This window comes from Pyrus communis, chromosome 7, assembly GCF_963583255.1.
Source record: "Pyrus communis chromosome 7, drPyrComm1.1, whole genome shotgun sequence".
Classification (NCBI taxonomy): Eukaryota; Viridiplantae; Streptophyta; class Magnoliopsida; order Rosales; family Rosaceae; genus Pyrus; species Pyrus communis.
In genome coordinates, this window is record NC_084809.1 from 3,247,612 (window position 1) to 3,260,978 (window position 13,367).

General features: G+C 39.6%; 1 protein-coding gene and 1 pseudogene across 2 annotated transcripts; both read right to left on the minus strand.

Annotated features, from left to right (window-relative positions):
• Positions 1-91: 91 nt before the first annotated feature.
• LOC137739632 (uncharacterized) lies at positions 92-3,650 on the minus strand. 2 transcript variants are annotated; one of them, XM_068479273.1, is made up of 3 exons: positions 3,117-3,650; positions 2,371-2,521; positions 92-1,998 (listed from the first exon to the last, which is right to left on the minus strand). In XM_068479273.1, exons 2-3 carry the CDS (start codon positions 2,513-2,515, stop codon positions 797-799), a joined length of 1,347 nt encoding a protein of 448 aa, XP_068335374.1. In that variant the 5' UTR covers positions 2,516-2,521; positions 3,117-3,650; the 3' UTR covers positions 92-796. The 2 variants fall into 2 exon arrangements, with proteins under 2 accessions (XP_068335374.1, XP_068335373.1); XM_068479272.1 differs by having other exon boundaries at positions 92-2,034; positions 3,117-3,649.
• Positions 3,651-4,960: 1,310 nt separating this feature from the next.
• Positions 4,961-11,610, minus strand: LOC137738696 (DExH-box ATP-dependent RNA helicase DExH12-like; annotated as a pseudogene).
• Between the last annotated feature and the right edge of the window lie 1,757 nt (positions 11,611-13,367).

Here is a 13,367-nt window from a genome sequence, read left to right on the forward strand (position 1 = left end):
AATTGATGTTGGACAGTAAAATAACAGAGAATCCATAAAAAAAAAAAATATATATATATATATATATATTAAAAAGCTTTCTAGAGAAGTTTGGACAATAATTAAGTTCATGTAAAAATTCATTTCCAAGGGATTGAGAGAAATAGTATCAAATAAGAGTGACAACACTGGGAAAACGAACACAATATAAAACGAAATTAACCTCACTACCAAAAACAAAAAGATACAGTGTAAATTCTTGATAACGAACTTTTGATTCAATTTCTTCGATGAAAACCATCCCTTTTGCGTTACTATTCTCACGGGACTCATCCTCAGAAGGAAAAACAGGATTTTCGTCTCACGGAAGAACTTGGGTAATGAAATTCTACCCTATTCACTTAAGGAAGGAGTTTCCCGGCCACGGTAATCCCTTTGACTAGTAGACGGAGGACACCAATCGTGTACTAGAAACCTACATCTGTAGCTGCCTTCTTCCAAGAACTGAAAAACCCAAGGAAAACTACTTTCACCTTTGAAGAGTTAATAATCGATCACCAACTTGAAGCTCCTCCTTCAGGGTTCTCGAAGTCATGAACAAAAGGCTTTAGGAGTTCGTACAGCCCAAAGCTGGCTTGATTTGAACAACAGTGCGAGGAATTATTAGTTGTACTGTAGTTCACCTCCAACCTTTGCCATCTCAACATCTAATTGTGCTGATGCAGGCCAGTCAAGATGTTCGTATACTTAAATATACGAGTTGTCATTCTACACTGCGATTCTTGAATCTTTCTCCTCCGTAAGTGGAGCATATGACTCAACTGTCTTGCTGATACTCATATGATGTGCAAGAATCATCCTGAATATCATAATTCTCTCTGTTGCTGCTAGGAGTTTTATCCAAAAGCTGAGTTTCAGTAGCACCACCACTATAACCAGGGGGATTCTCAACATGAGCTCCTGAGCCATCATCTATATCACCTGCATCCTCGTCCTTAATTCCATCACAACCAACCACATCGGCACCATCATTACAACCATCTACGTCATCAGCATCCTCAATGTGCTCATTGAAACAGCCTAAATGTTCTACCTGGATATAGGCAGGAGCATTTAGATTTACAGGAGATTCCACCAAAGCGTCCTTGTCATCATTGACCACTCCAAGTTCGCTCTTTTGCCACTCATCATCGTCACTATCAATGTTTAGAGGGTCAAACCTATTCTGCTCAGCACGCTTACGGAGCATGAAAACATTGAAATAATAGCTGACAAGGTCTTTGTGTGGTCGCAAAGGAAAAGCCACTGAGAGGTGGTGCCAGAAGTTCTTACCCAATGATGCAGGGTTAGAGAGGATGGCATCGTGGAAGGCACGCTCTTCCTCTTTAGTCCATTTCTCTGCAACCTCCTCTCCCATTTCATAAAAGCCCAACTCTTCAAATAGGTGATGTCCAAGGTCTTCCCTTAATTTCTCTTTTGCTTCCATGACATGCTGTCTCACGCATCTAACAGAGCCTGCATCAGCACACTTACAGTTGTTTCTAGCTCTCACATCTTCACATAAATAGTTTTCAAATGTATCCAGCTCAGGCATAGAAATGATACAGGTACCCATCAGCTTCTCCTGATTGACACCAAGGCCTTGGCCAGAAACATATGAAACTTCGCGCCGAGGATCCAATTTCTCCAGATGATTTGAAGAGTGTGAACCCTCGTGGCCCCATTCTGGAACATAAGCTTGATGCTGAGGTCCGATAGAAACTAGCTTTTGAGGAGGACAATCAACAGGAGATGAGAAGATCACATCAGAATGAAGAAAAGCCCTCAAATGGTTTGCAGGTGAAAAAAATTCTGGGAATAATGATAGATGCCCTGCTGCCTCAGGTCTTACATGAGCTTCAAACATATTGTTGTTGGCCCACCAAAATCGGAAGGAGCTTCCAGAGGCACCAGTTTCAAGTTCTTTGTAGGTCTCATTTGAGGATTCAGTTCCCAAGTCACTTGCAGACCTTCCTTCGTCTGGACATTTACTAAAACTCCCGTCGCCTTCACCATCTTCATATTGTAATTACATCAGCTATAAGATCAAACTCAATATCTACAGATTACACTAAGCTAATAAAAACCATGCATTAGTCCTCGTAAACAATATACTAACTCACATCAGATTACACTAACTTAGATCAGAATAACAAACACTGATGCCATTATTTCTATTCAAAGGTCAGGTTGTGTTAATAGTCCAGATTAAACTCCAAATTGCAATTCCAGATCCACGGCACATGTTATGCATTTACATCTTCTAAGTTTTCCGCCAATCATTATACGCACAACTTGAAAATGAAATTATTATCGACCAATTGACCAATTGACCAAGCAACTATTTGGTACCTGAAATTTGAAATTTCTGGGGGCTGCTACTCAAAGGAAAAGTATCCACAATTGGAGCAGGCTCATTAGCATGTTCCAATCGTCTTGGGTGCTTACAAGCAACCTCATAAGAATCCTCAACATCAAAAGGCCGTTTGTTTATCATTTTGTCCTGCAAAGTGAAGCCAAATTTGAAATGGAGCACTGAATATGCAATACAGCATTTACATACCTAAAACTCCCACAAAAAGCAGAAAGCCGCAACCAAACATCTCACAAACGAGAAGAAAATAACAGTTCTACATGAAACAAACCCTTTTGAATGACTTGACTTAATCGGCGCTTACTATAAATGAAAACAGATTACATACTCCATAAGAATGAACATAACATTGTTCGTCCTTTCACAACAAATACCGAATTTAAAACAACCGCATCAGGTAACAATTCTCTCATTTTTCCTTTCGACAAGTAATAGTGACACTGATTCCTTAAAAAAGGAACATACCATGTTAACTTCAAAGCATCATCTTTTGCAAAAACCCAGGTTTTGAATATTGTTTTATACAAATTTCTATATTGCAATTTGCAACACATGCAGGGGCACTAAAAGCAAACAATTATTGTCCAACAGTCAAACAATTATCTAAAAAGCATATTAATTTATAAAAAAAAAAAGAAAAAGAAAAAGAAAGAATCTAATTTAAAATTTTATTAAAAAAAAATATTTAGTACGACTGGGCTTAGCTGAAGAAGCTGATCCTTACCTGAAAATATTGACGTCCCGGCAACTGATAAAAGCACCCAAAAATCAGCTTCTCAAAAGTCAAACCCCCAAAATTACTGTACTTTTAATTTTAAAAACTACTTTACGAGCAATTGAAGAAACATGCAGTAAGCTGTTTATCCCCAATTTATACAGATGAAAATAATATAAAATTGGAAACTTCAAAAACCAAAAAAATTTCTCAAAATTTCTGATAATTCCTTTGATCTTTCGGACATCAAAAACCTATCGGGTGAACAATTTTTCGCAGGTCAAGAAAAAACCCTTTTCGGATCGAAAAAGTTTCTGGATTTTTCAAAACCCTAACCCTAGAATCGGATTGGAGGCACGGCGAGGTAAGAAATTGGGATCAACAGGTAGAGAAAAGATTGAATTGAACGAATAAAATCTCGAATTGACGATCGGAGATAGAAATTTGATCAAATCTGAATCGGAACGACAGAGATTGGGGATCGGGTAAAATTTTGGCGCTGGCGGGTTTTATAGCCATTTGTGGTTTTTTTTGGGGTCCGAAAAATAGAAACTTTCTGGTTGATAAAATTACTGAAAGAGGTAATGATCCTCATTAAAATTACGATAAATGCCACTCTGATTCTGGATTGTAATTTGTATGGATGAGCACAAAAAAGATTCTGTCAGGTAATCATCAGTGTAGGAATTTTGACTGCCACTAGCATTTCGCCACGTCCTAGTCCAAAGAACGGTTTGCAGCGACGCGTCGTTTGTTTTGAAAGTGATCAAACGGTGTGGCGTGTTCACACATTTTCTAATTGAAATCAATCATTTAATTAGAGGCGGGCATGGTCTAAGTTGAATCGGTTTTACTCTTAAATTGTGACCAAACTAACTACAATATAATGCCTTGGCTCGGATTGGATACCACAAAAAATTTTAAAAAAAATCGAAACCAGATCAAATCTATGTTTAATTGATCTGTTCAGACGATTTCGTTTGTAGACTGTCACTTTTTTGTTATTGAGTTTCAAACTCATCAACATTGCACATTAAACGTAATCATTGTTTTCTCCCAATCAATACAAATACTTATAGGCACTTCCAAACGAACTCTTATATTTACTCAATTTTATTTTAAAATAACATACATATATATATATATATACACACACACACATACACAAAGAAGACTTACCTGTAATTAAATGTTGTGAAGCTCAGATTGTAAGAATTTTGTCAAATTTGCAGTCCCTTCTTCTTCAGCCACCAGTGCATTCCAAGGCGTTGGAAGGAAGTGCTTCAAGTCAATAACACTGTCAAAGAAAGTCAACATTAAGTTTTTAACAACAAACGGCCCTATCGTTTCAAAATAAACTAAAAATATTAGAGGAATGATTTTTGAAAGTTTTTTTTTTTTTTTAAACTATGAGATGGTAACGAGCGTTTACATATACAACTAACCGAATATCAAAAGATATGAAAAATATTGGGGTAAAGAAGTAGGGTAAGTAGATAAATTGTTTTCTCCCTTACACTCATCATATGCGTGTCCAATTCTATTTCCGTACAGTGAAGTAGTTTAGAATGTTGATCGTCTTCTCAAATAAAATAAAATGAATCAAAATTCGTAACTGATCAATAAATGGTATACCTGCAATCTTGTCAAGTACATATTGATCATGTGCCCTTGGATATGCATTTCTTGGGAAGTACCAAAGCTTATAAAATCGAATAGTCTGATCGTTCGATTTTACATAAGAAAATCCAACGTTAGGATGATTCTTTACACTGTAAGAATCACCTTCAAAGCCGTCACAAAAAACTTATATATATATATATATATATATATATATATAATGGTTTGTAGAAAACGGCAGGAATTAAAAATAGAAGCGATTAATATAAATTGAAGAAGAAACTTCTCTTCAGGCTCCCACTGCTTCAATTAATATCAACACTGATTTCCTGATCACATCCCATGTACGAATCACACATGAAATATAGGGTGTACGTCTTCTTCCCGGCAGTTTCGGCTGCAGGAGCAGCGAATTCGAGCTTTATTTTGACTTCTTTTGCACGGAAACTTTCTTGATGTCAAGCAAGGAGTCAGTCTCGGTATCTCCAACTACAAGCCACCACCCTACTTCTTTCCCCTTGGGATATCTCGGAGCATCAACAGGACCTACCTCCATCCGCCCCTCGAGCTCGCGATTAAGACTGACTTGCAGTGTGATCTTATCTTCCCCAGCGTTAATACTTTCGCAACCCAGGACCTCATAATTCACATCAATGTCAGGAAACCGGTTGCAAAACCGTTGAACATCAAGCAACTGTGCATCTGACATCTTGAGTAGCTTGCGTCTCTCATTGTCTTCCATCTCTTTCAAATCAAATACGGTTTCCACGCTCTTCTCAGGATTATCTTGACATCTCTTTGCCAGCTCCTTTGTGAAATGAGGAAGCTGTAGAAGCTCCGAATCACAGTCCCACATACCCTGAGTCACCATCTGGCTCAACTCCATCGCTTGGACAGCAAGTCTTAGCCAGCCGTTCCTGGAAATTACATCAATCATTGCATAAACCAACCTAGTTGCGGAAAGGATCACCTCTTGCTGGTCCATTGTTAGGTTCCCTCCTACAGGTTGTCTGGAGAAGTGAGCCTGAAGCAGCGTATTTGCTTGCACATGAGGGTCTCTGCATTTGGGATTCTCGAAAGAGAACCTTTGGTGGTTAATTAACCTTCGGACCACCTCTTCATCCCCAGATCGTATGGGAAGCTGTGAATACTCTGAAGCTTGAGCTAGAATCTCCAGAAGACCCTTCATCTTTGTTTTGGAAGTTAAAGAAGAACTGAATCGCTCTACAGTTGTATAACTGATGTAATAATACGATGCTATCATGCCAAGAGGCAAAGGAGATAGGTTTATTTCATTCTTGATAGCAATGCACTCGATTGCTTCCAAATCACTCAGTGTCGTTTCAACAAGCTCCGAGAGGTGTTCAGAAAGATGCCGCTGACTAACTACTTGGAGATTATAATAGTTGGGATTTTGTGTGATCCTCCTGTACAAGAAGGTCCATGTAAGATAATCAACTGCGTCTTGCTTGTTCTCAATCATTCCATTAACAATTTCCGCATTCACATTATCATGTAGGTAATGGTGGAAATGGCTTTCAACAGGCAACGCTTCATACAAGAACTTCTTGTAGTATTCTTTATGAGGCGTGTGGCAGAGGATGAAACACTTCCCAGAATCATCTAGCAGAGGGCGATTGGCACCGCCCATCATCTGCAACAGATCAGTAACATGGTAATCAGTGTGAACATTTTCCCGGCAGTCATAATATTGGGTTCCCATCACAACCACCAAATGGGCTGACAGCGGCACTCCCCAACACATTGAACTACTTACTACACACACTTGAATCCAACCAGATTCATAAAGCTGTGACACAATTTGTTGATCTAAACTAGTTAAGCCCTCATGCAAGTAGCCCACTCCAATGCGCAAAGTGGATTGCAATCTTTCATCATTAAAGCTTCCAATCAAAGACTCGATATGACCTTCCCAAGATCACAATAAAAAAGGTGGTTTCTCATTGTTTACATTTGAGCAAGTCACCAGATGCTCAGCAGTTAGTCGGACGTGTTTCCTTGTAGGAACATACACTAGAGCTGGTTCACCATTCCTGCCATGCTGGACAATGGCAGTGTATGTTAGTTTCATCATTGCTTGCATTCTCACTTCAAAATCAGCAAAATCCACCCCCTGAATGTGTATTTCAAGAGGCACTGGACGCGCTGCAGGAGGAAAATTGAAAATGCTGTGAGAGGTAGCCCCTATCCATTCTCCAAGATCCTTCGCATTTCCAAGAGAAGTTGAGAGAGCCACAATACGAATCATGTTCTTGGATTGAGTTGATATATATCTCATCCTAGAGACTATTGCCTCCAAGATTGGACCACATTGACCACTAATCAAGTGGAGTTCGTCTACAATAAAAAGACTAACCTGTTGAACATGTTTCCACTCTTTCCTGCGGCGAGATAAAGCATCCCATTTCTCCGGAGTGCTGATGATAATATGACTTTTCTCAAGCCGTTTCAGGTCTATATTTATTTCCCCAGATAATTTTTCAACGCACAGATTGAGACCCTTTCCAAACTTCCTTACCCAGTCACTGTAACGCTCATTAGCAAGAGCTTCAAAAGGTGCAATATACACAACACGCATGACAGGACTATCAGCTTCAGTGCCCTTTTGATGATTCCTCAATATGGCAAACTCTGCACATATGGTCTTCCCACTCCCTGTTGGTGCAGCAACTAAAACGTTCTCATCTGAATTATACAGAACAGTGAAGACCTGAGTCTGAATAAGATTAAAATGCTTAAAATCATGATCGTACAGAGCTTCGAACACTGGATTCCTTAGTGCAGCCAAGGGAAATCGTTGCAAGTCCAATAACTCTGTAGGTGGAGGATACTTATCAGGTAAGATGAGGTGCTTGAAAGAAACAGGCAAAACAGTCTCCGACCCAAGCCACCTATCCGACACAACACGAATGTAGTATTGGGGAGGAAGTGGTTCATAAATTGGAACTGTGAAGTTCAAAGTATGGTCCTCATCAATATGCAGCTTCTTCAGTAGAAAATATTCATGATGAAGAATGCACTCACCGTCATTATCCTCCACAATTACCCAAAAGGGCTCCACATATCCATGAATTCTGTCCTCCCACTGAAAGTCTGGTGTTATAACAAGCTTGACCTTTAGTAATGTGTGAGTAATCGGTTGGACATGGGCTGCAAGGTTTAATTTGGGGAACTGGTGGATGAACTTATGAAGCGTTCTTCCAATCTTTGGCATACGAATAAGCTCCCCCAGCTCCTGTGGAGAGAGGTCATAATATCTTTCCCAGGCCAAGTCCTTCTTCTCCAATTTCATCAAAATATCATTCGTTATTAACCCATTGAACTGGCGAAGGGGTGTTTGGACGCCCCACATCCTCTTGTCAACCATTTTGCACAATTTCAATGCCTTTCCTGCTAGCTGAGCCCATCCTTGTCTCAAGACAATCTCAAAAATAGCCCGTAGAAGACGCCCACCACTCTGAGTAATGAAAACCATATCAGATGACAAAGAAAGCCCTTCAAGTTTCAGTTGTGAAATATAAGCTTGTAGCAAAACATTAATCTTGGCACTGGGCTCTTCCAGACCGTCATTGACCGGGACAGGAACACGGTCCAATAGTTGTGCGAGTTCCATCTTTTCATCCTGCCGCACAGTGACGTACATAAATCCTCACTTAGTGAAAACAACCGAAACAGATCTATATCACCCATTGTGGACTTTAATAGCTCATTATATGTGGTTATTGTTCCATGAGTTATATAATAATAACTCGCAATGTGCCCCAGGTCTGTGACCTGGAAGCATCCACTTTTTCTATCATACCTGATCAAATTGGTTCTGTCCAAAATGGTTGCAGCAGAATGGATCAGATCCGCACGCCTCTCCTCCAACTGACTATCTCTTCTGCGAATATCTGATTCCAAACCATACAGGGTTGGTTCTTTTAACATGCGAACATACAGGTAAGTGTGTGTTAACCAATCAGAGGCTTCTCTAGCATTTTGAACAGTTCCAAGAACAATTTCAGCATTCAATTGGTCGGCCAACTTGGAGACTAATTGACTTTCAATAGGTAGTTGTCGATTCATCAAAGAAAGATAGTACTGTGATTCCTTGTGGCCGGTGATGATTATCCCTTCTCCTTCTGCATCGTACTGAGGTCGTCCTGCCCGACCCAACATCTGCATAATATCAAGAGGACTTAGTTCAGTCCATGCTCCCTTTTCTGGATTATAGATCTGAGTCCCCTTGATTATCACGGTGTGAGCTGGCAGATTCACACCCCAAGCAAGTGTTGCAGTGGAAACTAAAACTTGTACATACCCATCAGAGAAAAGAGCTTCAACCTGTTGGCGATCATCCCTGTTCAACCCAGCATGATGAATAGCAAAACCATATGGCAGAAGACCTTTGAGATCATTGCTCTTGACCAAATTTTTATGAACATTAAGAATCTCATGGCTGGCACTGTCTTCTTTCAGAAACCTACCAACAGTGCCTTTATCAAGTGCAGTATCTCGTATAGCACAAGCTGTTTTAGCCGTTTCTCTCCTTGAATGCACAAAGATAAGAACTTGATGCTTTCCAGCCATAGAAATCACCTTTTCATAACAAATATCATTCATCAACTGCAACCTCTGCAGTGGCTTCCTTATTGTGATTCCAATATATTGTTGCGAAAGGGGTACAGGTCTGAAACTATTGTCAAAATGAAACAGCCCCTTTGTAACACGCAAGAACTTCGCCACATCTTCATAGTTAGGGGGTGTAGCAGATAATCCCACCAACCGGATACAGTCTTTTGTGGTCTCAATCTGCCTAACAGTTCTAGCAACAATGCTTTCAAGAACAGGACCTCTATTGTCATGAAGTAGATGAATTTCATCAATAATTAAAAGTTTTAGAAGTTGTGTGTAAGTACAATTACCTGACTTTCGGGTAATGATATCCCACTTCTCTGGAGTTGTGACAATAATTTGAGTCTCTTCAATTTGTTGGCGAGTGAGTGTCTGGTCACCACTAAGCTACTTCACCGTGACACCATGGTCCTGCAAACGATTAGACAAATTGCTAACAACTTCAGCCACCAGCGCTTTCATAGGAGCAACATATACAATCTTATAATCACTGTGATTTATAGTACCGTCCTCCTTGTTCATGTTTAGCCCAATCTGATGAAGTATAGTAAGCACTGCAACATTAGTTTTACCTGCACCAGTGGGAGCACATAAGAGGATATTGTCAGATTCGAAAAGAGCAGCCCCATAGACTATGCTTTGTATTCTGTTCAACCGGCTCATCCCTTTGAAAGCCGGTTGTGCCCAATCAGGCATGGCAGATACTTTTACAAGCTCATGATCAGGATATGGTTGAGGCTTCAATGCTGGAACATGAATTTCCTCATATCCCTTTTTCATTTCTTTGCGAGACCTGAGTGGAAACACACACTTGTTAGACACCAAGAATCTACTTTCTTCTTGAGCAAGGCTATCAAGATCAAACAACCACGCCTTGCCTCTGAACCAATAACTTCCACCATCTCTATCCCCAAGCTCGTTCCCAGCAGTCTCATCCTTCAACCTGCGAGCCTCTTCTCTAATACTCTTCTCCAAGTTCTTTTGCCTCTCTTTCATGCTGGCCCTCGTGTTGTGCAACTGTTGTAAAATTGCAGCCAAATCTGGACCAGAACGCAATATATCCTCCTCGATTTTCTTCCTCTCATCTTTGCTTTCAGCTCTCGCTAAATGGGTGCACCAGACAATTTTCAACCGGTTTCGCACTAGAAGCTTAACAAGGTTGAATTTGTCAAACTGAAGGTGCATCAATAACCTCGTTTCAACTCCCCTGTCATCGTCTTCGGCAAGTATCTGGAGAACTTCTTCAGAAAGCTTCCGGCATTGAACTGGATCAATATTTTTCTCATAAGCCTCAAAGATCCTCCTCTGAAGCCAATAAGCACCAATGTCCTGAACATTAAGGCTCGAACCATCATTATCCGCTTCCTGCATATCATCGTTATCAATCTCAGCACCAATTTGCATTGCCCCTGACTTGCTCGGAATGACCACATTATTCCCATCCTGTTCCTCATCTTCCATGACCATATCGAGATCACTACTCTCCTCCTCCTCCTCCTCATCCTGTTCAAATCGTACCGCAACACCCCCATCGTCATCAACAGTTTCACCGCCATCATCCAAGGCATCAATCCCAGCTCCGTAATCCGTGATCCGCCTCCCAATCGAAACCAACCGATCAAAAACTTCATCCGCTATCGGGTTCCACAACTTCTGAATCTCCCTTTTCTTCTCAGAATCCTCAAAGCTCTCATTTTTAAGAACATCCAAAATCTCATCCGCCGCGCCGACTACACCAGAAGCTGCCCACCCAACTGTTTCTGAATCACTTCAATAATTTCCTCGTACGCCTTCCCGGTTTCGCTGCTCGCCGGCTTGTAAACACCTTCTTCCTCCACCGAAACACTGAGGACGCTATCTTCACAAAGGCGACGCCTTTTGCTCCGGCGAAACACGGAGGCAGGCTCCGCATCAATTGGGTCCCGCTCCTTCTTCTTCCTGGACTTTTTAACCTTGTAATCAAGCTCCGATGGCCTTCCCCTGTAAACCCTGTCGCCGAAGTTCTTGGGATTAATCTTACCCCAAAGGGACCCAGCCTCGCCGCTCAGCTCGTCACGTGATCGGGCGCGCGCCTCCGCACCGCCGGCGCTGTTCTGCGCCATGAATTGTCTGCGAATTAACCAAGTTAAACCTCAGAAACCCCCAATTGAAATAAAAGAACAATAATCAGAATCTAGGGTTTTAGGGTTCCGATGGATCATGGAATTGCAAAAGGAGAAGAATTGAAAACAGTAAAAAACGAGGAATTGCAACGAGACCTTTTTCTCCTTTTTTAGGGGATAAATTGAGTTGCGTGGTCATCTCCTTCTCATAGTTTTCGCGCCATTCCTCAAGCGTGGCGGCCAAGTATTCCTATCTCACAAGTACAATTTGAGATTCGTAAGAATCTAAAGGATTTTAGAGATTCGTAAATTATACATGTTTATCGTACACGTACAATCAGTTTTTATCAAGTATTATTTGTATTTATTTTTAAATAAAATATATAAAATAATTTCTGATCGCACGATGTACGATGAACATATATGATTCATAAATCTATGAGATTCTCATAAAAAGAATCCAACAAGGATTCATATTCAAAAAATCATATCCAATTGGAATTTTAAGATATTATTAAAATAAAGAATAGCAAATTTTTTAGACGTGAGTAATACGTGGCATGTGATTAAAAACCAATCAATCCCATTTAGAAAACAGTTGTATATAACTATATATAAAATAATCTCACTTGAGATTGAATCCAAAAGGGATTGAACCATGAATAAATATAGTATCTGCGCAGACATACTCATGGTTGACAATAATTTTAAATATAATATTTATTCCAGATATATTCATGGTTGACAGATATACTCATAGCTGATATTAACAATACATACATATATCATTTCACAAAACAAATAAATGACTAGTAATAACACATTTATAAATCCAAGTTGTACACACAAAATATAACAAGGGAATCTTTCGTCTTGTTGAGCCTAGTTGATTATTCTTACTCAAGAACATCGAATGTTATAAAATCTAATGGTTAAACAAGTGTACAAATATGTGTCAAAGTATTTGTCACTTGTTCTATACCATTAATTATTATTGCAGCTATGAATATTGTCACATCGTGATCTAGGCTCCACCATATCTCACATCAACCAACGGAGAGGGGGTGATATGTCTTATATGTACATGCCCACCTCCATATAGCACAAGGCCTTTTGGGAACTCTCTGACTTCGGGTTCCATCGGAACTCCGAAGTTAAGCGAGTTCGGACGAGAGCATTCCCAGTATGAGTGACTCCTAGAAAGTTTTCGTTTGAATTCCCAAAAACAAAACCGTGAGGACGTGGTTGGGACCCAAAGCGGACAATATCATGCTACAGCAGAGTCAAACCCGGAATATGACAATATTCATGGCTACATCACGTCTCGACCTTGGTCGGGTGTGTCAAATATGGACATATATTCTATTAATACTATTACCATGAGTATATTTGTGATAGATATTCTATTTATTATTCTCGTCATGAATATATATGGGACACATATTTTATTTATTATTGCTGTTAGTTATATAAGTATATATTGGGCATATATTATATTTGTTCATATATGAAATAGATGGTTGAATGCATGTGTGGATCAATCTTAAAAATTTGGTTGAATGCCCGTGCGGCTTCACTTGAGATTTCGAGTGAGTTTTCTTAGATATACAAATGTTGTTTTCTTAATGAGATTTATTGATTATTAATTGTATAACTGTTATATACGTCAAGATGTCGGTTGTTCATATTTGTATTTTTTTGCAGATTGCATAGTTATATTGAGTATATATGCTCGTTGATTAAAAAAAATTACGGATTTTGACAAAATAAGATAATAGGAGTATTTCCGCAATATTTTTTTTTTTTTTAAACTTACATTTGAAGAGAGAGACGGAAAAGTTCGAAATTATTAAAACAATTTAGAAACAGAAGCTTTGAAGTCGGGATGCATAGTTAAAAA

What these genes read in the sequence shown, in the direction of transcription:
- LOC137739632 (XM_068479272.1), bottom strand. Translation starts at nt 2,515, where the DNA reads ATGATAAACAAACGGCCTTTTGATGTTGAGGATTCTTATGAGGTTGCT. An exon ending in CCAGAAATTTCAAATTTCAG is followed by an intron (nt 2,035 to 2,370) that starts GTACCAAATAGT and finishes TACAATATGAAG; the next exon opens with ATGGTGAAGGCGACGGGAGT.